The sequence below is a fragment of the Rhinichthys klamathensis genome, unplaced genomic scaffold, assembly GCF_029890125.1.
Source record: "Rhinichthys klamathensis goyatoka isolate OS25496 unplaced genomic scaffold, OSU_Roscu_1.1 h1tg000188l_1, whole genome shotgun sequence".
NCBI classification, from domain to species: Eukaryota; Metazoa; Chordata; class Actinopteri; order Cypriniformes; family Leuciscidae; genus Rhinichthys; species Rhinichthys klamathensis.
The window spans coordinates 1,439,708-1,466,976 of NW_026606715.1; the positions used below are offsets into that span (position 1 = coordinate 1,439,708).

At 38.5% G+C, this 27,269-nt stretch overlaps 1 protein-coding gene and 1 long non-coding RNA gene across 4 annotated transcripts in view; one reads left to right on the forward strand and one right to left on the reverse strand.

The window, feature by feature from the left end:
* znf451 (zinc finger protein 451) overlaps positions 1–22,723 on the reverse strand; it is a 29,955-nt gene extending 7,232 nt beyond the window's left edge. For 2 of the 3 annotated variants that reach the window (XM_056261912.1, XM_056261914.1), the window contains exons 1-9: positions 22,641–22,723; positions 22,273–22,363; positions 22,072–22,155; positions 14,651–14,764; positions 2,337–2,448; positions 2,107–2,254; positions 1,718–1,844; positions 483–642; positions 108–255 (exon numbers count right to left, since the gene is read on the reverse strand). In XM_056261912.1, the coding sequence (XP_056117887.1) occupies positions 108–255; positions 483–642; positions 1,718–1,844; positions 2,107–2,254; positions 2,337–2,448; positions 14,651–14,764; positions 22,072–22,155; positions 22,273–22,329 (950 nt within the window). In that variant the 5' untranslated portion in view covers positions 22,330–22,363; positions 22,641–22,723. Of the gene's footprint in view, positions 1–107; positions 256–482; positions 643–1,717; positions 1,845–2,106; positions 2,255–2,336; positions 2,449–14,650; positions 14,765–22,071; positions 22,156–22,272; positions 22,364–22,609 lie in introns of all 3 variants that reach the window. The other variant, XM_056261913.1, reaches the window with a different exon arrangement.
* Positions 22,724–25,399: 2,676 nt separating this feature from the next.
* On the forward strand, positions 25,400–26,893 carry LOC130095226 (uncharacterized). The gene is made up of 3 exons (XR_008808063.1): positions 25,400–25,824; positions 26,158–26,189; positions 26,699–26,893. It is a non-coding gene; the product is annotated as an uncharacterized LOC130095226 (long non-coding RNA).
* Positions 26,894–27,269: the final 376 nt, after the last annotated feature.

Below are 27,269 nucleotides of genomic sequence, written 5' to 3' on the forward strand. Positions count from 1 at the left end.
AGAAAGACAGACATGAACATCTTGCATGACGTGGAGGTGAGTAAATTCATTCTGAAGTTATTAAATAGGAGCACTTTTAATCCAAGAAAACACCCATATAGACTCACTTGAAGTGTGCTCTGGCCTCCATATGCGAGGCGAGCACCTTAGAGCAGACTGTGCACTTGACGTTGAAGCTAATATCCTTACATAGAGCGACTAAACGGTTCTTGGCGTACCGTGGAACTGGCACGGGCACGGCTGACGGTTTTGCTTCTGGAAGACAAAAACATGAAATGCAGGGTTAAATAAATGAATGATAAAACTTGATCAGAAAGCTGAATGCTGATATTATTGAAAACAAACAGGAATTGGTCAAAGATGCATGAAAAAAAAATGTCAAGATGTATTTTTCTCGCTGTGTCGTCCAGTCCGTTTGTTTACAGTCCTGGAAAGATCATGATGCATGTGTAGTTTTGACTTGATTGTTGAAGAGCACACACCACAGAGAAAGATGGACTGAGTGAAGTGGTTTTTTGCAGACATGTGCTGAAGGCATTCGTCCCTGGTGTTGAAGAGGAGGTAACAGGCAGGACATGCAAAGCACACGATCAGCTGATAGGTCTGGGAACGGCTGTGGCCACTCGCGTCAGAGGAGGACACCTACAGATGACATCAAGCACACATCAAGAGACGAAGCAAACTTTATGCCACTTCTTCGTAACATTTCCATTATAAAGACAATTAAAGCTGCAGTCCGCAGTTTTTCCTCTTTGTCGCCATCTCTGTTCGAAATCTGCAATTGCAGTCATTCGTGGAATTATCAACTTTACGTGGGTTGTGCCTCGGCACGGCACAGCGCGGATGAACACAATGTTTGAGGAGAGTGTGCGTCTGTCAGTCACCGCGCCGGTGTGGATACTGGCATTCACAATCACAGATTATTCTTTTTGGAAGTATGACCAACATAAGAATCACGGAAATTGTAATCTAAACTAGTAACATCCCCTTTTGTTCAGACCAACTAAGGGGAAAAAAAGCATTGCAGTAAATCGCGCTCATTTAATCTAACCATCGCTTATAAGTTATCACATCACGTAAAACCGTGCAAATTATACTTTGTTCTCAAATTGTTAATGTTCAACGTCAGCATTGCGTGACGACATTCAATGTCCTTCCGATATTTATGCTTGTTTTCGCATGGGCCGTTGCAGTCTCTTTTCTTCTGTCGCCACTCCGAAGTCTTTTGCATTTAACAGCGGGTGAGTCTCTAATTGTCACTGGTGATTGTCGTTTGAACCTTTCTGTATCCGCCCTCAAATTATTAAGTTTAATTATATCAAGTGCTGTGAGAAAAGGCTATAAATGTCCACCTCCAGCATCCTCACACTCACAGCCTACTAGCCGAGACTCTGCTTTATGTGTACAGATGTGTGTGTACAGATGTGACGTAATGACGCAAACAAATTCCCGCTGAAATACACCAGTACCACTGGAGTTATAAACATTATTACTTACCGTTTTGAATCGAGCTACGGCAAGAACACTGGCTAGTTATGTACTTGCTCAAATTTAATTGGGATAATTTTTAACCCAAAAAAAGTTACGGACTGCAGCTTTAAGACGATGCATTAACATGTTAACTGTAAAAAAAAATGATTAGGGGAAAAAAAAATGTAAAGACTACTTTAACATCAATAAAAACATGAAAGCTGAAAATATGAATGAAAATTAAAACCTTCGACTCCAGGTGTTCCGTCCATGCCTCTTTAGAGCTGAAGTGGCGTCCACAGGCCACACATGCGTAGACAGAGGACGGGCTGCCCTTCAGGGTGATCGTGGGGTCACAGGGGGAATGATCAAAGCTAACAACAAAAGTTAAAAATTTTTTTTACATTTACATGAATGCATTTGGCAGGCGCTTTTATCCAAAGCGACTTACATTGCATTTCAAGCTACACATTTTTACATTCTTATCAGTTGGTTCTTGCTTTCCCTGGGAATCGAACCCATGACCTTGGCGTTGCAAGCGCCATCGCTCTACTGTTTGAGCAACAGGAAAGCTGGGTGAAAGTTGTAAATGTGCAATTCAACTGTAAATATAAGAAATCTGAGCATTTTTGCAACCGTTTCAGATGTCCCTCAAGCAAAGGCACGTTGTCGTAGACTCGGCCGCAGTTGATGACCGGGCAGGTTTGTGGAGAAGCCCTCGCCGGACCAGGAGCCGATCTGCGTCTCCACAGTGAGCAGGAGTTAATGCTGCCTGGCTGTAATCCTGAGCAACCCAGACAACATGAGCACCAGAACCAAACACACACACACACTCATATTAGCTGGAGTTACAGAACAGTACAGACCTGGCATTTTTAGCCAAATGTCCACACAGCGCTTGGCATTATCTCTGTCGTTATTGCTCCGGCTGACCGCCAGCTCGTGCCGTCCGTGGGCTTGCTGTGAAATAATCTTCTCCTACAGAACAAATCACAAAATACTGTTGGAAGAATGTCATTCATGGTCTGGGTTTCAGAAGTACTTTTCCCAATTTACTATCTCCATTAGCATAAAAAAAAACAAAGTTACAAGCCATAAGTCAAGTCACCTTCATTTATATAGCGCTTTTAACAATGTAGATTGTTTCAAATCAGCTTTACAGTGATTATAGGAAATTAAAGTAACAGATTGTTTTGGCTTTACAGCAGCTCTAGAATAAAGTTATTGTCCAGCTAAAGTTAGTTTTGAAGGGTTGGTCAAAATCCCTTGCCTCTTCAAATACAGTCCCCTCCAAAAGTATTGGAACGGTAAGGCAAATTCCTTTGTTTTTGTTGTTCACTGAAGACATTTGGGTTTAAGATCAAAAGATGAATATGAGACAAGAGTTTAGAATTTCAGCTTTTAATTGGTGGTATTCACATCTAGATGTGTTAAACAACTCACGACATACCACCCTTTGGTTGAAACCACCCATTTTTCAAGTGAGCAAAAGTATTGGAACATGTGACTTACAGATGTTTATTGTTGCCTAGGTGTTGCCTTTTAGGTTGATTGTACAAACATTAAATAGCTCTGCTTGACTAGTCTAAGTTTTCCTCCTTGGTTCAAACCTATAAAGACTGCATTTCCTGTTAAAGAGGATAAACCAACATGAAGACCAGAGAGCTGTCTATGGGAGAAAAGCAAGCCATTGTCAAGCTGAGAAGAAAAAGGAAAGTCGACCAGAGCCATTGGACAAACATTGGGCATAGCAAGCACAACAATTTGGAATGTCCTGAAAAAGAAAGAAGCTACTGGTGTACTGAGTAACAGACGTCGAAGAGGTTAGCCAAGGAAAACAACAGTAGTTGATGACAGAAATATCGTGAGAGCTGTGAAGAAAACCCCCAAAACATCAGTAAGTGACAACACCAACGACCTCCACAGTGAAGGGATGAAGGTATCACAATCCACTGTTCGAAGAATACTCAGAGAGCAGAAATATAGAGGCCACACCACAACATGCAAACCACTCATCAGCAGTAAGAATCGGAAGGCCAGATTGAAATTTGCAATGAAGTACAGAGATGAGCCGCAAAAGTTCTGGAACACAATCTTATGGACTGATGAGACCAATATTAATCTCTACCAAAGTGATGGAATGGCCAAAGTGTGGAGAAAGAAAGGAACTGCTTATGATCCGAAGCATACAAGCTCATCTGTGAAGCATGGTGGAGGTAATGTCATGGCTTGAGCGTGCATGGCTGCTTCTGGAACAGGCTCATTAATATTTATTGATGATGTAACTGATGATGGTAGCAGCAGAATGAATTCAGAAGTGAACAGAAACATTTTGTCTGCCAAATAACGGAGAAATGCATTGAAACTAATCGGGAGGAAGTTTATCATGCAGCAGGACAATGATCCAAAGCACACTGCCAACAAAACAAAGGACTTCATCAGGGGGAAAAAGTGTAAGGTTTTAGACTGGCCAAGTCAATCACCTGACCTTAACCCATTAGAGCATGCATTTCACCTCCTTAAGAGGAGACTGAAGGGAGAAACACCCCGAAACAAACAAGAACTGAAAGAAGCTGTGGTAAAAGCCTGGAAAAGCATCCCAAATGAAGAATGCAACTGTTTGGTGATGTCGATGGGTCGCAGGCTTGAGGCAGTTATTGCAACCAAGGGTTAAGCCACCAAATATTAAATGTTATTTACTTTAAGATTATTTGTTCCAATACTTTTGCTCACTTGAAAAATGGGTGGTTTCAACCAAAGGGTGGTATGTCGTGAGTTGTTTAACACATCTAGATGTGAATACCATCAAATAAAAGCTGAAATTCTGAACTCGTCTCATATTTTAATCTTTTGATCTTAAACCCAAATGTCTTCAGTGAACAACAAAAACAAAGGAATTTGCCTTACCGTTTCAATACTTTTGGAGGGGACTGTACATCTATAATCATATATCCTTTTGAATGCTTATATACTTCCTTTATAAATATATTCATTATCACATAATAATTTTTAGTTTCTTTGTGCTTGTGAGATTGTATTTTCTTAAATGCATGTGATGTAAGTAACCAGTTTCTTTTAGGTGCATTCCAATCTTACTTTGAGATTGCACGTAGTACACGCAGGACACGAAGGCCACGTAACCCACAAGGCCGTTTGTCTCTTTCTCTGGGATCAGTAGAAAGGTTTATAGAGGGTCCTAAAGGCAGCGTGGACACATATGATCCTTCGCTGGACAGATGGTCAAGCTATATTGAGCGTTACTATCGAACTTTAATTGTTGTATTAAAATGTATTCTTTCCAGTATATTTCCTTCCTTGGGAGTAAATGCCAGTTATCTGTTTTTCTCCCAAACGAGTGAATGTTTTAGCATTTTGTTTTGGTATACTTAACTGATAATAAGGAGCTCAGATTCTCTTCAGCCTTGATGGGAGCTGTTATTTGCTAGTGTCTGTTATTTGTGTGTGTGTGCGTATGACATTCTATGTAGGTTCTGGACGTTCGGACCAGACAACACGACGCCCTTCTCTAACCTGCGAGGCCACCACAGACCTAAATCTAATGAGTGGACGACAACTATCTTGACTAATGGCGATAGACACCCCTATCTCCTCACATGTGTTAAATTGTTTAGGCTTTCATGTTTCTTAGCCAATGAGAATCATTCAACCTGTAAACAATGACGTAGCTTAGACCTTGGAAATGGTATAACTGCTGTGATCTTTGTAACTAAGCGGGGCGGCCTACGAACTCCTGTGTGAGTCTTGAAGCTGACTTCTGCTGATGAATCTTTCATAGGTAAGTACATGAAAGGGGTTTCCGGCGCATGCTCTGCTGCGACGACACACATTCTGTCTGTGATCCATAGCGGTCTCATGGTTCTCTGTCTCCCGCTTGTTCTGGTTGTATAACTGCCTAGCGTCTCGTGCTATCGTGAAGTCCTTTGTGAAATCTGTCTCCTGTCTATTGTTAAGTCTCGTCCGTCTACAATGTCTGATCTCTACAAAGCAATCGGAATCGGATTTATTATTATTATACTTTGGACTATTAGCATCCACTCGGTGCTGGCACTAGAAACCAGCGACCGAGGAACACTCACCTATAGCCGTGAGGATCTTTTACAGCTACGATCCTCCATCCGGTGCAAACAGAAGCCTGCGATTACATTACCACCGGAGGTAAAACTGAGGCGAAGAGGCAGACGAGGCGGAGTGCGAACCAGACTTTGGAAGCGTCCCTTCAGACCCCCTCTCCCCTCCATCATATTGGCGAATGTCCGCTCCCTCCGTAATAAAATGGACCTGATGCACGCGAGAGAGCCTTCAAGGACGCCTGCATCATCACTCTGACTGAATCCTGGCTGGGCGAGGAGACCCCAGACACTGAGGTCAGTCTAGATCATTTCACCATCATAAGAGCCAACAGAACTAGCCAGTCGGGCAAGGGGAGAGGTGGTGGGGTCTGTGTCTATATTAACAAAAGGTGGTGTGATAACATCAAAGTCCATAATAGGGTCTGCACACCAGACGTGGAGATGCTGACCCTGTCCTTGCATCCCTTTTACCTCCCGAGGGAATTCCCCGCTGTTGTTGTCACCTGCACGTACATCCCTCCTAGTGCTAACATCAAGGTAGCCGCGGAGACACTAGCCGAGGTGGCTAACTCCATGCTAGCCAAGTACCCTGAGGCGCCAGCGTTTATTTTAGGGGACTTTAATAAATGCATCCTCAGTGACGTACTGCCGTCCTTCCAACAATACGTGGATGTTCCCACAAGAAAAGAGAACACTCTGGACTTGTGTTATGGTAATATAACTGATGCCTTCAGTGCTCAGGCTCACCCTCCACTCGGCTTCTCTGACCACAATGTCGTGTTCCTCCTTCCGCAATACAAACCGGAACTGAAACGCATCAAGCCACAAACGCACAGCGTCACCCAATGGTCGGAGGACGCAATTGCACAGTTGCAGGGCTCTTTTGCCTGCACCGACTGGGACGTTTTTCAGGGGAGTTTGGATGAGCGGATTTCACTCATTACGGACTACATAAAGTTCTGCATCATGACGATTATTCCGACAAAGAATATCACCAGATATCCAAATTCTAAGCCCTGGATCACCCCTCATATCAAGCTCACTCTCCAACAAAAACAAAAAGCTTTCAAGCAGAAGGACTGGGCCACTCTCAAACTACTTAATAGACAGACAAAAAATGACATCACCAAAGCCAAAATAAAATATAAAGAAAAAATGGAGCAAGAATTCAGTAACATGAACACAAAACAAGCTTTTCAAAAAGTCAAACTACTAACTGGACAGGAACAAAAACAGAACCACATCACAGCACCAGACCCATTAACCTTTGCCAACACCCTAAATAACTTTTTTGCTCGGTTTGATACCCATGACTTTTCTACCACATGTGAGGACTTGCTCAGTGCCCTCCCCCGCCAAGACCCCACACACCCACCCTTCACAGAGGAGGATGTCCGAAAGCAGCTGGCCAGGTGCAAACCTGGCAAGGCAACAGGGCCAGACGGCATCCCAGCAAGGGTGCTTAAGCTCTGTGCCATGGAGCTCTCTCCCATCTTCCACACCATCTTCTGGGAATCATACAGGACAGCCTCAATACCCACCCTATGGAAAACCTCAACCATTGCACCAATCCCAAAGAAACCACGCCCCTTAGAGCCTAACCACTATCGGCCGATTGCACTCACACCCATAATTATGAAATGTTTGGAAAAATTAATCCTCAACCTCATCCTGACAACTGTTAGACAACACCTGGACCCACATCAATTTGCATACAGACCCAGACGAGGTACGGAGGACGCAGTGGCATGCCTTCTCCATCCTATTCTTCAACACCTGCAGACATCTGGAAACTTTGCATCAGTCCTCTTCATTGACTTCAGTTCCGCCTTCAACACAATCCAACGTCGGCAGCTCATCAAAAAAATCACATCACCTCAATATCCCCCCACTTCTCATTCACTGGATCAATAACTTCCTCAGCAATAGACCGCAGACCGTTAGAATTGGCTCAACAACATCATCAATCATCATCACCAACACTGGTGCCCCACAGGGCTGTGTTCTCAGCCCTTTCCTCTACACCCTGTACACTAATGACTGCAATAGCCCATCACCTGTCACTACTTACTACAAATACGCTGATGACATTGCCATAGTTGGATTACTCAACAACAACAATACCATCACAGCATATCAGGACTCAATTTCACAGTGGTGTCGGAACAATTACCTCCAAATAAACACAGACAAAACAAAAGAGTTGGTCATGTACACATCCAAATCACCACCTGGACTGAACCATACCCATATCCACGGTCAACTCATCGAACAGGTCAGTAGCTTTAAATACCTGGGACTCATCATTGATAATAAAATCAACTTCAAGGAACATGTCACTGCCATCCAGAAACGTGCACAACAAAGACTACATGTAATACGCAAACTGAAAGCCCTCTCTGTTGCCCCTCATCTCTTGCTCCTACTTTACAAAAGCATCATTCAACCCACCCTGCTGTATTGCTCAACCTGTTTCTACACAATGTTAACCGTCACTTGCAAAAACAAACTCACTAAAATCACACATATTGCTTCTAAGATTATCAATCTCCCCACACCCAGTCTGTCAGACATGAATGACACAGCCATCACACGCGCAATAGCAGCTGACACAGACCATCCCCTGAATAAATTCTTCATACTACTCCCATCCGGTCGCAGAGCAGACTACTCCCATCCGGTACAGAGCACTAACCTGGACTAAAGCCTATTTCAAAAAAAGTTGTCCCCACAGCCACGTCCAAGTGATCTGAGGGCGCGGGCGCTTCGGTCTTTTCCGGCAAGCGCCGGAAGTGATCTCTCGCGCGTGTACGTCACTCATACAATTGTTTTTTTTATTGTTTTCTTTTACGACGGTTTAAACATCCAGGATAAGCGCAAATTAGTACCATTTTAATAAGCCGTCTTACCTACAATCTCTGTTCTGAGTAAACAATGAGTGACATACACGCGCGAGAAATCACTTCCGGCGCTTGCACAGACTGAAGCGCCGGCGCCCTCAGATCACTTGGACGTGGCTGTGGTTACAAGAGGTAAAAACGATATAAATACTGTTCGTTTTCTCACACAAACCGCTCGTTTCGTGTCTTAGGCCATCAATGTGTACTTACATTTACGAGTCATTAAATCATGTTTAATTTGGACTTCTCTGTGCATGCTCTTTGAGGTGGTGACCATAGACCTGCATTATATGACTGACAGACAAGAACGGTTTGACCTAAAAATATCAAAATTGAAACTACTGCGTAGGGCTGGGCGATATGGCTGAAAACTGTATCACGATATCAGTGTTTCATATCGGTCGATATCGATAATTATTGATTTTTTTATGACCCATTTAAAATAAGGACCAGGAGAAAAAATATATTACATTTAAACATTTTTATTTTAAACTTAACCTTCCTCTGATTACAATCCCAAGACAGAAATGTCAACACAACCATGGAAAACTCAAATAATTAAAATGTAAACATAAGTCTAAATTCACAATCAGACCTGCAAACTCCTCAGAGTAAAAAAGGTGACAGTGGCGCGGCGGGACGTGGGTGGTGGGGGTTTGTGATCGTATGTGCCCCCTGCTTGATTTTTTTTTTTTGAGACATCACGGTTCGGTACGATTTCGGTACAATGGAGTGAAAAGCAAAACAGAAATATAGAAGGCATTTTTATAAATGTCTTAAGCCTTGTATTTTTTAAATAAGTTTTATTAATAAAGGCATAGAACCAGTTTATTTATAGTGCACTGATAATAGTTTTATATAATTGGTTTATTAATTAAACTAATAAAAAGATAGATATGAGATATGTTTGGTAATTGTACCTGAATGAATTTAAAATTAATTTGCTATATTTCAGATCAATATATTTGTTTTCCTTAATTTTAATTAACCCTAACTTTATTCTCATCAGAATTATAAATAATTGATTTCCGTATAAAATAATCTACCAACACATTTCACTTTCTTTTTTAATCAATGTGTAACTTAAAAATAAACATATAGTGCTCTGTTTTGAGGACAAGAAATGAAAACCAATGCGATATGATGAATGTCCAAAAGATGGAACACACAGACTGTTTTACAAAGGGGTTGGATAAATATGTTTTGCTTTTAAAACGGTGTGTGACAGTTGTAGGTTACAGTTTGACAAGAAATACAGTGTGACAAAAGCACAATGTTGTGTTTTATTGCGAGTATAGGCCTACACAAATATAAGTAAACACTTTGCAGACTGAATGATGTCCTGTATTAACAAAATGACGGAGTATGTTTTTATGTCTCCACTGTTCGATCGCGCCCGCGTGTCTCTCTCTCTCGCGCCCGTGCCTACTCTCTCTCTCTCTCTCGCGCGAGACACACACACACACACACACACACACACACACACACACACACACTCCAGCATTGCAATCTTGACATCGCAGCCTGTTCATTATGCTGTGTTCTCATCAAACGCGAATAAAGCGAATTATCCAATAATGTTTCGCAATTCTAGCCTGCATGGCATGCAGATGAAGGACACTCATTTTCTGCTTATCAATCGCCGGTTACTGAAGAGGAACCCAGCAGCACGAGACAACGATGGCGCAACCAAACTGACACGTTACATGATTGCCTGAGCGTGTCACTCCCTACGTTGCTAGGTTACCAGAGAGCGAGTGCCTTGATAATGCAACCAAGCTTCGCAACCTGTGGTTTCTTCCGACGAAGAAAAAAATATCGAACGTTTTATCGAACACATTTTTTATTGATATCGATCACGTGTCTATCGCGATACATATCGTTATCGTTTTATCGCCCAGCCCTACTACTGCGGAAACAAAGACACCTACATCTTGGATGCCCTTGAGGTAAGCTAAACCATACCAAAAATTAATTTCAAAGTGAACTATCCCTTTAATGCGATCCGGCCGCTCATTCGCACAAAACAGTGCCTGGCGGCTCAAAACAAATAGATGTATAATTTTTTTACTTTATATTACAAACTTTAATTTGAGGCAAAGAAGTATTTGAAAATGATGCAAACGATGCAATTTGGTTTTGTTAAAGATTTCACCCTTTTCAACCTGGTTTTGATTGATAAATGTATCATTCATAAGTCACTTTTTGCCATAACAATAAGAGTGTTTTTTTTATGATGCGAGTGAAGTAATGCTTTCATGTATTAGTTTGTATATATTTTATGAATTTTTGTAAGTATAACATCAACCTGTCCAGGGACAGCGGGTGGAAATTAGCATTTTTTGCTATAACCTGGCACATGACATCTCTTCTTTTTTAGACTAATGTTTTTTTGTGCATTGTCCCTGATCAAATAAAGAAATAAACTTTTCAGAAATCACTCAGAACAGAATTTAAACGTTTTAATGGCATTACTGAATAAGTGCATTAAAGTTTCAAAAATGAACACCGTTAAACATTTAAATCACATATGGCTACACGTTAACCTTGAACATTGAATATTCAGGGGGGAAAAATTACACAATCCTCTTAAATAAATATTTTTCACAATTCACCGTCTTCACAGGCATTAAATATAATTATTCAAAGCTTGATTTCGAAGAAATAAACCAAACTAACCTGCTCTGACAAGAATCACAACATTATAAACTGATTTATAGCAACAACAAAGGGTTCAAGGTGAAAAGGGTTCTACTCCTCCCATGAAGCATTGCAAATTAAATAATCAGAAAACAATGACGGTAAAATATAAAATTATATATATACACACACATACATATATATATATATATATATATATATACACACACACACACACACATATATATATATATATTAGGGCTGTCAAATGATAAATCGCATCCAAAATAAAAGTTTGTGTTTACATAATATATGTGGGTGCACTGTGTATAATTATTTTGTATGTATATAAATACACACACATGCATGTATATTTAAGAAAAAAATATTATTTATATATAAAATATTTATATTTATATATAATAAAAATTATATAAAAATCTATATACAGTATATACATGAAAATATTTCTTAAATATATACAAGCATGTGTGTGTATTTATATATATAAAATAATTATACACAGTGCACCCACATATATTATGTAAACACAAACTTTTACTTTGGATGTGATTAATCATGATTAATCATTTGACAGCCCTTATATATATATATATATATATTAGTGCTGTCAAACGATTAAAATATTTAATCGCAATTAATCGCATTAATGGCATAGTTAACTCGTGATTAATCGCATTAATGTCATAGTTAACTCGTGATTAATCGCATTAATGTCATAGTTAACTCGTGATTAATCGCATTAATGTCATAGTTAACTCGCGATTAATCGCATTAATGTCATAGTTAACTCGCGATTAATCGCATTAATGTCATAGTTAACTCGCGATTAATCGCATTAATGTCATAGTTAAGTCGCGATTAATCGGAATTCATCGCACATTTTTATCTATTCTAAATGTCTCTTGATTTCTTTTTGTCCTTTTTTTTTTTTTTCATTGTAATGCTCTTATCAACATGGAAAAGTGGATCGGCTTGCTTTGTGCAAATCTTTTTTTATTGAAACCAACATTGACATACACTGTGTTCAATTTCACACTAACATTGTGTGTGTGTGTGTGTGTGTGTGTGCTTGGCCATCATCCAGTGGTTTTCAGACTGGACGTGCTGCGATGATGATAGCTCAGTTCACAACGACAAAACACACAGATCGCTTTGGTCTCGTCAATGGAACCATTTGGCAACTTTTTAAAAGTAAACTTTCCATTCAGAATCTAATTGGCGTCCATTTCGGCGTCTCGCGCTCGTCATCCACTCAAAACGTAACGTTAACCTACTATTTGGCCGGCACACAAAAAAGTGTGTGCGGCGTGCCTGTTGTTGTTTCCGGTCTAGCTAGATCCGCGTGCGCTTTGGTCGATGAAGCAACAAAACGTCCTCGCGCGGCGCAAGCCATTGAAATGAATGGGTTTCATAGCGCAGCGCCACGTCCTGTCGCAAAAGCATGTGAAAAAAACTACAAAGTTTGCTAGGCCAAAAAGACCGCTAATCACGCAATAAAAAAATTGACGCCGTTAAAATGGCTTTGTGTTAACGCCGTTAATAACGCGTTTAACTAACAGCCCTAATATATACAGTCGTGCCCAGAATTAATCATACCCCTGGTAAATATGATCAAAAATGGCTGTAAAAAATAAATCTGCATCGTTTATCCTTTTGATCTTTCATTCAAAAAATTGGCAAAAATCTAACCTTTCGTTTAAGTAGAAGAATTGAAAATGGGGGGAAAATCACATTATAAAATAAATGTTTTTCTCCAAAACACGTTGGCCACAATTATTCAAACCCCTATAATTTTTTATGAATAAAATATCTCTGAAGTATATTCCCATTAATATTTACCTTTTTTAGCACACCAGGGTGACTAGGAACATGACATTGTCCAGCCATGACTTCTTGTTTCACAGGAATTTAAAAATGAGGAAACACAAAGGCCAAATCCCCTTAATAATTCATCACAATGAATAAAACACCAAAGAATATAGTTCTGATGTGCATCAAAAGATTGTTGAGCTTCACAAAATAGAAAGTGGATGTAAGAAAATAGCTAAAGAATTGAAAATCCCCATTTTGACCATCAGGGCAATAATTAAGAAGTTATAATCAACTAAAGATGTTACGATTCTGCCAGGAAGAGGACGTGTGTCTATATTGCCTTAATGGACAGTGAGGAGGATGGTTTGAGTGGCCAAAGACTCTCCAAGGATCACAGATGGAGAATTGCAGAGATTACTTGAGTCTTGGGGTCAGAAAGCCTATAAAAAAAAAATTCAAACAACCCCTACATCACCACATGTTGTTTGGGAGGTTTTCAAGAAAAATGCTCCTCGCTCATCCAAAAACAAACTCCAGCATATTCAGTTGTCAGACACGACTGGAACTTCAAATGACACAGGCTTCTGTGGTCAGATGAAACTAAAAAAAGAGCTTTTTGGCAGTAAACACACTAGATGGGTTTGGTGCACACAAGGATAAAGAGTACCCCATGTGTACAATTTAATATACCATTGTATCTTTAATGTTGTGGGCCTATTTTTCTGCTGGAGGTCCTGGACTTCTTATTCAGATACATAGCATTGTGGATTCTATCAAATATCAACAGATAAAAAATCAAAACCTGACGCCTTCTGCTATAAATCTTATAATGGGTCGTGGTTGGATCTTCCATCAGGACAACCATCCAAAACAAACATCAAAATCAATACAAAAATGTGTTAGGGAGCACAAAATGAAGCTTCTGCCATGACCGTCCCAGTCCCTGACCTGATGAGTGGCTGAACTGAAGAGAAGAAGCACCAACATGGATCTGGGAATCTGAAGGATCTGGAGAGGTTCTGTATGGAGGAATGGTCTCTGATCTCTTGTCAGGTGTTCTCCAAACTCATCAGGCATTATAGGAGAAAACTCACAGCTGTTATCTTGGCAAATGGAGATTGCAAAAAGGTATTTAATAAAAGGGTATGAATAATTGTGGCCAACGTGTTTTGGAGAAAAACATTTATTTTATAATGTGGTTTCCCCCCCACTTTCAATTCTTCTACTTAAACGAAAGGTTAGGATTTTGCCAATTTTTTTAATGAAAGATCAAAAGGATAAACGATGCAGATTTATTTTTTACAGCCATTTTTGATCATATTTACCAGGGGTATGATTAATTCTGGTCACGACTGTATATATATATATATATATATATATATATATATACACACACACACATACACACACACACATATATATATTTCAATTGTATATTAAAATATTTTAATTTCACTGCATTCTTTTCTAACGAACTTAGTGTTTTTTAATTTAACACATTTAATAAATGAAAACTTATACCTGTTGATAAATCCAAACAATATACCTACAGATTATTCTAAAAGATTCATTTATATATTAATATGCAAATAAGTACTTTGAGAAAGTAGAAAGTTGTGGCTTCTACAGAAACATAATATGCTCACTCAATCTCAAGTGATGTTATAACAACTGCATTTGTTTCAGTTCCTCAAGGAAAGAGAAGAGGCAAACCTTGAACGCTTTGCACTTGTCGGCCCTCTCCTGTTTCTCCACAGCGACCTGTCGTGCCAGTCGGTCCAGCGTGGACACAGCATGAGCTCGCTGGCGGTCCACCTGATCCTCGATCTGAGCACAACACACACACAAACACTTCTTTAAAAGAAGTACAGTCAAACCAAACGTTATTCAGACACCAGATATCATTTTTGATAGTGTTTTACTAGTGTGTGCAGGACACTATAGTTCATTTATATAAGTGAGGAGAGCAAAATACAGTAAACTGTGACATATTATACCCAGAAATTCTTCATACAGTGACTACCAGTAACATTAATAAAAAATTTGGACCAAAAATGATTCAGACCATGTTTTGCTGAAGTGTTTTTTTCTTTACTTGCTTATGTGACCTTTTTACACACAGATTGAGCAACATTAAGCATTGCTTGCTAATCGGTTGAGCTAAACTGGTATTATGTAATTGTGTAGTTAAATTTAACATCTGACAGATATTCAACATAATTCATGTGTGAGAGTCTAACAGAAGGACGGACAAAACCAGTGAAATATCCACTGATCTGATAACTCTGAGTTCTTGTCATATTTTATTACCATTTTCTAAACTATAGCGAATAAACTGTGATAATGTGAGAAATGTTGAAGGTGTCTGAATAAACTTTGATTTGACTGTACATTCAACGAGGATTATTTTAATAAATTCTATTTCAAATAAATACTGTTCTTTGGAACTTCCCATTAATCAAAGTATCAAAATGTTCACTGTTTTCACTGATAATTATCTGAAATTAGCATATTAGATTGATAGATAACAGAATTCTTCATAATAGAAATAGAAGGATCATGTGACACTGAAGACTGGAGTAATCTATAGTTTCCTAGACTTAGTTTACATTTGCTTCATCGGAATTATCCTCCTCACACACACACACACACACACAAACACTGGATTCAGCCCAGGTTTGACGCCGGATGCCCTTCCTGACACACACTCACACACACTCCTATGGCCAATTTGGCATGTCCAATCCACCTAACCTGCATGTCTTTGGTGTCTGTAGTGTGGGAGAGACCGGAGCACCTGGAGGAACCCCGCGCTGACACGGGGAGAACATGCAAACGCCACACAGAGCGGCTCGAATCGAAACCCCTGAGCCACCGTCCCGCCCCTGAAGACTGGAGTAATGACGCTGAAAATTCAGCTTTGATCACAGGAATAAATTACATTTTACAATATAAAAAAACAGCCATTTATAACATTCTTTGGAAGGCTTTTGTCTTTCAGACACATTAAAATGGACAAATTCACGTTATTTCATAATTACATGCAATGCAATTTTGTCAATTGAATATCTTTGACCTAATATATTTATTTAAAGTACGCCCTAAGATTTTAAAGTCCCCCTGTGGTGAAAATCCAGCTTTTAATGTTGTTTATGTGTCTATGTGGTGTTTTTAATACGCTTTAAGACACACCATGTGTAAGTTCATAAGTCGACAGCATTGCTGAGTGTTTTCTCCTTAAAACTGCAGTGAACCAAAGACAGTCTCAAAAACACGGTTTGAAATCGCTGGTGTTTCTGACGTCACAAACGACCTTGTAACCAATCAGATCAACGTGTGATCGTCAACCAGTGGATCTCTGAGTGAGTGAGTGAGTGGAGGCGGGGCTCATTTGCATATTCATAGAACCGCGTAAACTAAATGAGGCAAGGGTGTCGAGTTACATCCAAGATATTTTAAGCCATGAAGAATATTTTTTCAAGGAAAAAGTGCTTAAAGGGACATTGTGTAGGAATTACTCCCATCTAGCGGTGAAATTGTATTTTGCATTCAAACGAATTGTGCTCTCCAGCGCCTCGCTTTTTCAAATGTGTATTGCATCTACGGTAGCCGTTATGTACCAAAAAGCTATTGACAGGACGTCTTCTAATAGCACTTCGTCGAGTTTTCCTTTGGGTGAACAGGTTTGTTATTTCAAACAAACTGCAACTTTACAGTATGAATTACTGACTGTGAAAAACATGAACCATTGTAATTAGTATTTATGCTTATTTATTCGTTATATTTTCTTAAGTACGTGCATTGTTAGATTAGATATCATCATCATCATCATCATCATCAGATGATTCAACAGTAGAGGGAGAGGACAGAGAGGCAGTGGATCAGAAGAACGTTTCCACTGTCAGGCCAGAAGCTCCGCGGTGCTTCAATAAAACACGCCCGTGTTATCAGAAAACTAATCAGAAAGAAATGGAAACAGCATTGCAAAACAAATATGATAAAAGCGACCGTTTGCTGGCATTTTTGTTGTTTACTTGACTATTTAAAACCCAAGCATCGATGTTTTACCAGGTCTACAATAAAAGGCGATACATTGATCATGAATTAATGTATGTCAAAATTGCACATTAGTCACACAGAAATAAATTACCGTTAGGTTTCACAAAAGAAATAGGACACACTTACTTCAATCGCGTCTGTTTCTGTTTATTTGGTAGTAACAGGACATATATCACATTTAAAAAGAATGATAATTTCTACAAATATATGCCACCAATAATACGACCTGAGGAGCTTTAGCACTCTCTCGACTCCCAGTAGGCTAACGTTACAGATATTTTCAGTCAGAGAAACAGAGGAAGCTCCCGGGAAAAAAAATGTGCTTTATTTTATGATAGTCCGGTATAAAGAGACGAGACGTAGGCTATCTGACAGATAAAATAAAAACATTATTGTGATAACCTTTATGATTGGTCTGATTTCTTCAAACGTTCACTATGTTTTTTTTACTATGCGTATCTTCAAGCGTTTATTTTGTTTACTATGGTAACGTTAATGGTTAGCGTGCAATATAGTCTTTTACTCGCGTATAAATATTTCTACCTTATATGGTGATCAGAATCCACATCGGATCACAAACAAAAGGCATTCAAACGTGAGTTACATTATTTTAAAAGTAGCCTATTTACTGCTGACAGAATCACCCGGCGCTGTCGTCTAGTAGAGGTGGACGACGAGGAAGAGGAGGAGAGCGAGAGTCAATACCACGACGACAAAGATGCCCGCGGCAGCTACAAGAGACGATCTTGATAGAATTGAAAGTTTCCAAGGCAGAGAAGAGAAGCAATGCAGCCTTTTAAACTTGCCGGGGCAGTGACCAGCGCCTCTCAGCTCTGCTCCTCCGGTTCTGCTGCTTTCAGTTACATGACGCTGGCTCTGAACGAAAACGCGTTGTGGAAACGCGTTTGGTTGGTACTTTTTGACCCTCTCTGCTATTATAGTTTTTCAAGATGGCGGAACGACATGGAAGCCTCCGTGAACCTACCCGTCCCATGTACATAAAGATAATAAATTCTTAATTTACGAGGATAAGTCAGATAATTTGCAGAGGTATTTGTACACCATTGAGGACATATTTAAGAATAAAAATATTGATTTCAGATAATAAAATACCTAAAAACCTACACAGTGTCCCTTTAAATATGTCATTTTGGTGATCAAAGATGAGTTTTAAGGGATACAATGATTGACTTCAGGGGGACTTTAAGTAATTAAGTTAGGTCATTAATAAAATTAAGTCCATGATATAATAATAAAATTAAGTTAATTGTTCTCTGATGTCGATTAATGGTCACATGACATGATGCAGGTAAACACATTTTTAAAAAAATCTTTTTAGTAAGCGTTTAATTTTTGTTTTTAATTTTAATTTTCATGATTTAATTACTTAAAAGCTTTTCATTAAACTCATGAAATCCTGATGTAAGATCATATTTAATGCACTTCATGTTTTTAATAAAATAAACCAGAATATATTTTCTTTCTCTTTGTATTTTTATATCAATATGGTACGAGATCATCCTATTCAAATCAATGTGATAAATGAGTTCGGTCAAAAGTAATCTAAAAGTAGTCTGATTACATAAACCTTAAATGTGTATTGTCGTTTCAGACTTTTACTTTCTGAAAGGCGTAACGAAAACTGCCAGATTTCAGAATAGCTTCTTTATTTATTTTTTCCAGTAGCTCTAATTTACACACATGTATTTCTATTTTCTCTCCCTCTTGTGTAGTACCACAATTAAGTGCACTGTTATTATGTTTAACACTTCTTGTTGTTGTTGTCTGCTAAGCACTGTATTTGGCCTCTGCAACTATTATAATACATTGCATATACGTGTGGGACGCCTTATACCAGTGACAAATTCCTTGTGTGTTTTGCATACTTGGCAAATAAAGTTAACTCAGATTGATTCAGTATCTCAGAATCAGTAACCAACTTCAATTTAACTACAAAAAAAAAGTAATCTACCCATCCCTGTATTTGCATAGGTGCTCAATCTAGTTCCTGGAAATCTCCCAGCATGCAAAGCTCAGCTCAACCCTGATCAAACACGCCTGAAGCCGCTGATGAAGACCTTCGGGAGCACTCGAGGTGGGTTGGATGTGAACTCTGACGAGTTGATCTCCATGAACAGGATTGGCCAGCCCTGATTTACTCTGCCTCATGTCATTTCAAACCTCACATGAGTTTTTTTTTATTCTGTGGAAGGCAAAACAACATTTACATATGTTGTGGGCGGGGCAACCTGTCACTCACATGAGATCCACCAATAGCAAACCACAACCATCCAATCATCCAATCAATTCCCCACAGACAAAATCAAGCCCCGCCCTACTTTTGTTCTTGTTCCAAAGGCAATTTCCCTGTACGTCACAATATAGAGAATATACAGAAGAAAAAAAGATCGCAACTTCCATTTCACGCCAGCTTTAACCTGTTAACCGTCACCAGTGCGTGGGCGCTCTGAAGCGTTTTTTTTTTAAATAGTTCAAAGTAACTATCATATTTAATGTGATTAACTTGACAAACTATACATCATTAAAACGATATAAGACTCAAGTTTCAGTATTTGACCACTATTGTATTCTGTGAAACTTATAGTGACAGTTATGTCTTAATTTGTGTCAGGAGTTATGAAATAAAAAAATGAGTCGTTACCTTTAATATGAATTATGAGCGTCAGCTGCTCTCATTCAGAAAAAAACTCCCGTGCGATCGTCATGACAGCATTCACAAAACAACGTCCCTCAGGGCTTTTAGCTCAAACATGTGCAGATTTGGAGAAATATTGATAGATTCTCATAGGTTTACATCAGACTTCTATAGACAGGAATAATATTTATTGAATTTATACCCAAATGCGTCGATGTAATCATTTTGAGCGCTGTATACTCTGATTTACTGTGTTATCCATTCATACTGAAGTCTGGGGCGCTGTTGCACAGTAAAGTCCATATATGGATCACATGAAGAAGAGCCATAATCATGTGACATTCAGGAAGTCGTGATTCATAAACAAAGCTATCCGAGATCGCTGTAAAGTGCAGATAAAGATGTTTTGAAGACAATAAACATGATTGCAATGATATTTGATTTACCTGTGTTCTTCGAGTCATGTCAGGTATTTTCATAATAATAGATTATATGTATAATGTAATGCTAATCGAGATAGACTTTCAAATTGTGCAGAATACAATAAAATAATATATTTTCTATCTGATTTTTTTATCTGAAGCCAAATCAGATTACAGAAAGTTATTTAAAACACTCGACTTGCGCTATAAAGTAAGTTGGAGCACAAACATAGTTTTATTCTCATAAATTGTCGTGTATTGAGGGTGTGCTAAGCTAACATGCTAGCTAGTACTGAGCACCTGCTACCTAACTTCGATGTAATTTTTATGATTTTTTTTCTAAATAAGAATGCTTACTGAAATGTTTCGTTTTTCAAAAAGGGCATTTGATACAGTTTCACTGTGAAGTGAGAACTTTTATAAAATAAATGAGGGATTGAAACAGTGTGAATTGCTAGTCGTTAGTGATTATAATGCAGACAAAAGAAAAGCATATTTAGAGCAATAAACAGGCTGGAGAGGTGTGAATATGTGCAGGGGAGCCTGAGACTGAATGGGACTCGTTTTTGCATCACAAAACAATAGAGGCAATAGACTGAATAGATGCTTATAAGATGACAATAAACACCAGTCTAATCAAAATAAAGTCATATGACATGATCTTGAAAAACATTGAACTAAATACAGAGTTTTAGACTTATCATCTTCAGATTTTAAATATAACATGGTTAGACATGTGGCTTTAGCTGCAGTGCATTTCTAGATTGCTACAATGCCAACTTCAATTTTATTTTCATGAAGATGTTTCATACAAATAAATGTATAATAACTTTACAAAACTTTGAAGCTATTTATAACTATTTTTTTTCATTATGACAATAATTAATTCTACATTTACAATAAACTTCCAGGTGTCAGCTTTCAAATGAGATCTTACTTGTGCTTTTAGTACAAAGGGTTCATGAACTGTATCTGTTTCAGTTTGGGAATGCCATATCTGGGGATTTTTCAAAAATGGGCTTGAAGCTTAACAGGTTAAAGTCCCCATGAAATCAAAAGTGACGTTTTTTGGCTTTTAGTATGAATATCTTAGTCTTACTGTTATCTATAAGCGAGTGTGCTCCAAAACAATGACAAAATTCGTATTTTAAAGATATAAGCGTAATATTCCTAATATCTGCAAATATGGATCAATGATTTTGATGACATCACTCTACATTTCAGCTTCTCATTAGATTTCCTGTCCAATCAAATGCTCTCTAGAATCTGAAGCTCCGCCCCCTTATTATAAACAGTTGCTGAAGCTGCGGCTGAAATCAGTCACTTGTTCACATATTTACTATATTCTACATGGTGAATATCATATAGTGCACTATATTGGGGATAAGGGAACGATTTATATGCTTTCCATTGGCACGAATGAAGTCTGGTTTCACGTTAGTGTCACGTTAGTGTTCAGAGACACGGCACACAGAGCGGATCATGTGATCGAGTCGCAGAACAGATTTCTGCACAGAATGCTGTATTATAAAGAGATATGAAGGAGATTAGGAGGAGAAACATTTAGAGATCAGGAGGAAACTGCAGCTTTAATGAACTCAACAGCTCTGAGCGGTGATATAAACTAAACGCTATTTGCTGTTTAAAAAAAGGGGAGGAGCTGTTCGATATGCCCCGCCCCTTCTTCCTGTTTCAGGGGAAATTACGTCAACACATTGAATAATGCTGCGTGTTTCAAGGCACTTCAGTGGGTCTTTAAGTTACAAAAGCACCACAACGCTACAATACAAATCAGAAAATAAAGACTTAAATCTCAGCCTGTACCTCGCACAAAGCTATCGGAGACCGGCTGTATGAAACATGATGGAAAAGAGCAGCCTGGACATTCTGCCAAATGTGTTTTTTGTGTTGTGGAACAACATGGCGGTGCTCAAATGATGAACAACTTCCCTAAACCTTTAAGTTTTATATTCTAGACGGCGTGTGAAGAAACTCACGGTGTCTGCGGCTGAAATGCCTCCTTCATCCTCTCCGTCACTCAGCAGATCTATGCACTCCAGCACTGGTCTGAGAGGGCCCTCCTGAAACACCATGCTCAAATCAGTGTGCTTTACTATACACACTCAAGTGAGAAGAAGACCCAGATCCACACAACTGTCCTAATAACTCAAATTAGACATCAAGGCAGTGACACTTACAGACACAAACTCCACATCATCCTCCACATCTTCAATGACTGTAGAGGCAGACATCATCACATCTGTGCTCGGTGGAGCATTACATCAATCACTGCGAATCAAAACACAGCGATATAAAATGCCTTTTCAGTGCTGCATGCATACATTATTGCGTAAGTTACGTCTTAATGTTGTAACTAGCACTGAATTAATTTACGTCATTAAAAGTGTATTTAGTATTGGAAAACGAGTTCTCGATCCTGCAAACAGCTTGCATGAATCTCAACTAACTTACTCGTCGACAAGAGAATGGGAGAAAGTCTCATCAAACAATAAGTTCTGCAGCGATAATACTTACAAACAATTCACTGTAAAGGCAAAATTATTACCGTTTCTAATGCTGGCTCGTCTCAAAGTTAGCAAAACATTAGCAAAACATTAGCTAAACTGAGCAGAGCAGTTAGGAAATGAGCGTCATGACGTCAAAGGAAGAAACGTTGTCAAAATAAAAGTCATCCAACGTGCAAGTGAACGCGTGTTATTGTTTATATTTTAATAATAATAATAATAATAAAATGTAACATTGAAACTATTGTGCCATTTTTTCCAGGTTCCCCTGTGTCCCACAGTAATTTATGGCTAACACAGAAAATATATGTTCCTTATTTAATATATAAAAAACACGTCATTTTTTAAATATTTTTTCATTAATATGTATAATTTTCCCCGTACAGTGAAAATTAATATTATATTACTCAAGGCCAAACTTATAGCTTATTTTTACAGTAAAATCTTTTGGAGTTGGACATGATTTTTTTTAACAAGTAGGCCCTTGAATCCATTTATAATTAATGTATAAAGCAGCATAACATTAAAATGTTATTGTACAAGGTACTAAAATGCTATGCTGTAATGTTTGAAACATCTTCACTGTATTTCTAGTAATTTTTTCAGGAAAATTATGATTCAATGATGCAAAGTTCAGTTATGCTGTAACTTAAAAGGCTCTAAAATGACAATATTGTCATTGTTCAGCGGATTCAGTTCAGTTCGATAGCATGGGTAAAGATCATTAAATATGAAATTAGTTGTAATTCAGCTAAATGCACTGCAGAAAACAGTGATGTCATCGTTCAGCTCAGTTCTCATCCAATAGTGTCAGTGCAGCCTAATAAACAATATTGCTGATTTTTATGTTACGCTGCCATTGAATCTGATTCTGATGGCTTTGATAAATCACATGTCTGCTGAAGAGTAATCACTAAAAATAAAAATAGTTCAAGATGTCCTAGTAATGAACGTGTTAATTAAGTCCACATGCAGCTTCATGAAGCTGAATGAAAGAATTCACCACAAAGCCAATTTTTGTATAACATACTGTATCTTTATTGAATTTTTTATTGAATTTTTTATTGAAACAAACCCGAACAGCAAAAAAATAAGGAAAAATAAATAAATAAATAAATAAATAAAAATATACATGCATAAAAAGCTAATTTTATTCAAATGCTAATGTTTGTCAAATAAAGGTTCCAAAAGTTTTTTATTTTTTTTTATTATTATTATTATTATTATTTTACAGTGATTCAATAGAAGAACCATTTTGGGTTCCGCAAAGAACCTTTCAGTCAACAGTTCTTAAAGGGGTCACGACATGGCAATCAAATTTGCTTGATCTTTTGAAATATAAGATATATCTGGCATACATCATACCATTATTATAAACAAAGCATGTATTTAATCAAGCTCCAAAAATGGATATATGAGTGTTTGTGACGTCACACAGGCAAACACATTTGCATATGTCCGCCTCCAGCGCAAGACATCCACCAATAGTTGTACATCATCACACCGTCTAGCCCACTGTTCAGATTGGCCTATACACTTGCTGTGTTCGAAATCGCTCCCTATACCCTCATCCACTATTCCCTATTACTCCACTAATAGTTGAAGGAGAGAAATAAAAGAAATTAGTGAATTCAGACACCGCGTGCACCGGAAGGTCAACCGCTTTTGCATACTTGCTGTTTAATGATTAATTGAAACATAGCAAACTTGCAACTCATGGAAACTTGCATGTATAAACCTTAATTAAACAATTCAATAATCAATTAAAAAGGAATGTATACCTATATAATATTACGCTGGACCAGCGTGGTTGGGAAAATGGATGGATGATTGATGATTGATTCAGATGTGGCGCCATCTTATGGTCAGACGCGGGAATTCATTCAGTGCGCGACTCAGTGCATTATGGGTTTTTTTCAGCTGTTAAGCACACATCAGTTGTACACTCGTTATTGCGGTGTATTGTGGGATTGAATGAGTGCACTCGGTAACCCGTCCACTATGGTTTCGGACACCACTACAAACGACAGTCCCTTCAAATAGTGCCATATTTAAGGGTGTAGGGGCGATTTGGCACACTTCACATGGACTTTTAGTCTTGTGGACTTACAATTGCTTCTGCGTGCATGTGTCCGTTAAGTCCATGAGACCGTAGGGTGTCCCATTTGTCATTTTAGGTCTCAGAAGGGCGCCCTCAATGCACACTTTGTGAGCACTGATGAGAGCTCCGCTCCAGACTTCTTCCCGACAGTGACAGTCAAAGCGCCACGTCACGAAAGTGCAGACTTCTAGGAAGACCACGAGTTCTTAGGGTGCCATTTTTGACAGGGACAGTTTCCAATGCAATGACTTTAGCCAATCATAGCAATGGCCTTCACTAACAAGCCTTAAAGGAGCCGCGCATTAAAACGGATAATTTCAGACAGAGGGTCAGAATTTTCTGCATATATATACATCCAAATATATAATATATATAATATTTAAAAGAAATGTGCAAAAGGCTTTATTTACATTATATAAGTTTAAACATTAAAATAATTAAAAATAATACTCCATGACATGACACCTTTAAAATACCAATTTTTCTTAGTTTGAAGAACATTTTAAAAAGTCACTATAAAAAAATCCTTACCTGAAAATCCAACGGACTTTCAATCCATGGAACGGTTCCATGGGTGTTAAAGATTGGTGGAACCTCGTGCCAATAAATACCCTTTATTTGTTAAGAGTGTATAAAGACACATCACGTGGGCATTTGCAGATGCATGCAGATGTTGGTGTAGCAGGAGTCGCAGAGGCGCTGTGTTGTTGAGCTTTGCTGAGCTCAGATGCTGATGCTGATGCTGATGCCCTGCATGAGCTGTAAAAACAGCGGCTCCTGCTGAGTCATGGCTTGTTGTGGTCCATTACTGAAGTACAGACACCATGAGATAGATTATATGTCGGGGACCTACAAGTGAGGCATCACAGCATGAAATAGCCTTTCATAGTATTTACATAAGGAGAGGAAGCTATACGTGTAGGAGTGGCTGTCCTACATCGCAATGATTGCTGCGGCTTTTTTGGTCTTATTGAGACCCTTAAGTATTCAGTGTGTATTATTGCTGCTATTGCTTTTGCTAGGAACTGTCGCCACGATTCTGTTCCTCTGTTGCTGGCATCGGAAACTCCGTAATGAGAAAATTCCCATAAAATCTGTGCTAACGAGGCGTTCAAGGAGTCGTGGTGAGTAGACGCGTCGCATTATATGTCCACCCTATATATACGTGTTTCTCTAGCATGTCATTGCGATAACATGCATGCACAATCTCAGTATTTATTAGACATTTACATTCATTCTTCGCTTCGTATGGGTTTAAAAAGAGCCTGTCGTCAATGCGCGCGAGTGCGGCATGCGAGTGCGCGAGCCTTAATTTTTCATCATTTGTTGTTGTTGTGTACTTAATAAAGTGTGCTTTATTTCAAGACCAGACAAAGTTATTTGAAGAGCATCTCTAAGACACAATGTGACTGAATGCATGTGGGGTTTGTTTCAATCATTCCCATTTGTTCTAGAAGCTGGTTTCCGGCCGCATCATTTTCGCTCTGAGGTAAATCTCTTTCTCTTGCTCCATCTGTCAAGGTCATAGAAAGCAGAAAAGTAGAGCAAATCCTTCAAAAAATAACGAGCTTGTCATTAAATGTTCCCTTTTGTTTGATAGATATCTAGTCACTTTCATCTTGATGGAGAAATTGTATCCTAAGAAACTGCGTGAAATGCGCATTGCGCATGTGTGACCGTAAAATAACTATGTGCTACTTTTTATATATAGGCCTAAACATGTCATGTTACCAAGAAGTAAATATATATATATTTTTTTTTAAATTGAGAGAAATGTTAACATTTTAGGATATGGACTATTTAATAAACTATTTCATAGTTTTTGTGATATGCAGTGATTTGTTTTTCCTGAACCTTTTTTTTAATTTTTTTATTAAGCTAAATGCTTGAAGAAAATAAACGAAAAAAAAAAACATTAAAAACAATTATCGTCATTGTCATACCATACAACAAAACTCAGAGTCGACATGCAGTGATATTATGGTCATTGTTTGACAGGTATGTCGTCACAGTCCACGTCATGCGAGGCGAAGCGCGCGCGCGCGCGTGTCTGAGGAGAAGCCGCTGGTCGAGAGCGAGCCTGACTCGAGCGCGAGCGTGAGGAAGAGGAGGGTGAAGAAGAGAGTCCAACCTGAGTTTTACCACTCCGTGCAACTCACGCCCACACGCAAACCAGTAGGTATATGCTGACTTACAAGACATTTACTCACAGCATGTGACTATGCTGACCTGTAAATATAGACCACTAAAATAGAGAGTGACATTACCCAACATAACCTCAGACATCATTCCCAGCCAATAAAAATACGTTCTTAGATTGTTTTGCTAACATTCCCATTAGGTTATGAAAACGTTATTTCTGAATGTTTTTTAAACGTTGAAAATGTATTTTTTAATGTATTAAGAACGTTTTTTCTTGTGAACGTTAAAGGAAAATTCCATTCAATAATTTTGAAAAACGTTATTTTTTTATGTTTTTTTTTTTTACTAACATGTACATAACTTTTACATAACGTTAGTGAAAGTTATGGGAACCTTCCCTGTTAGCTGGGTATTAGCATTAGTAATA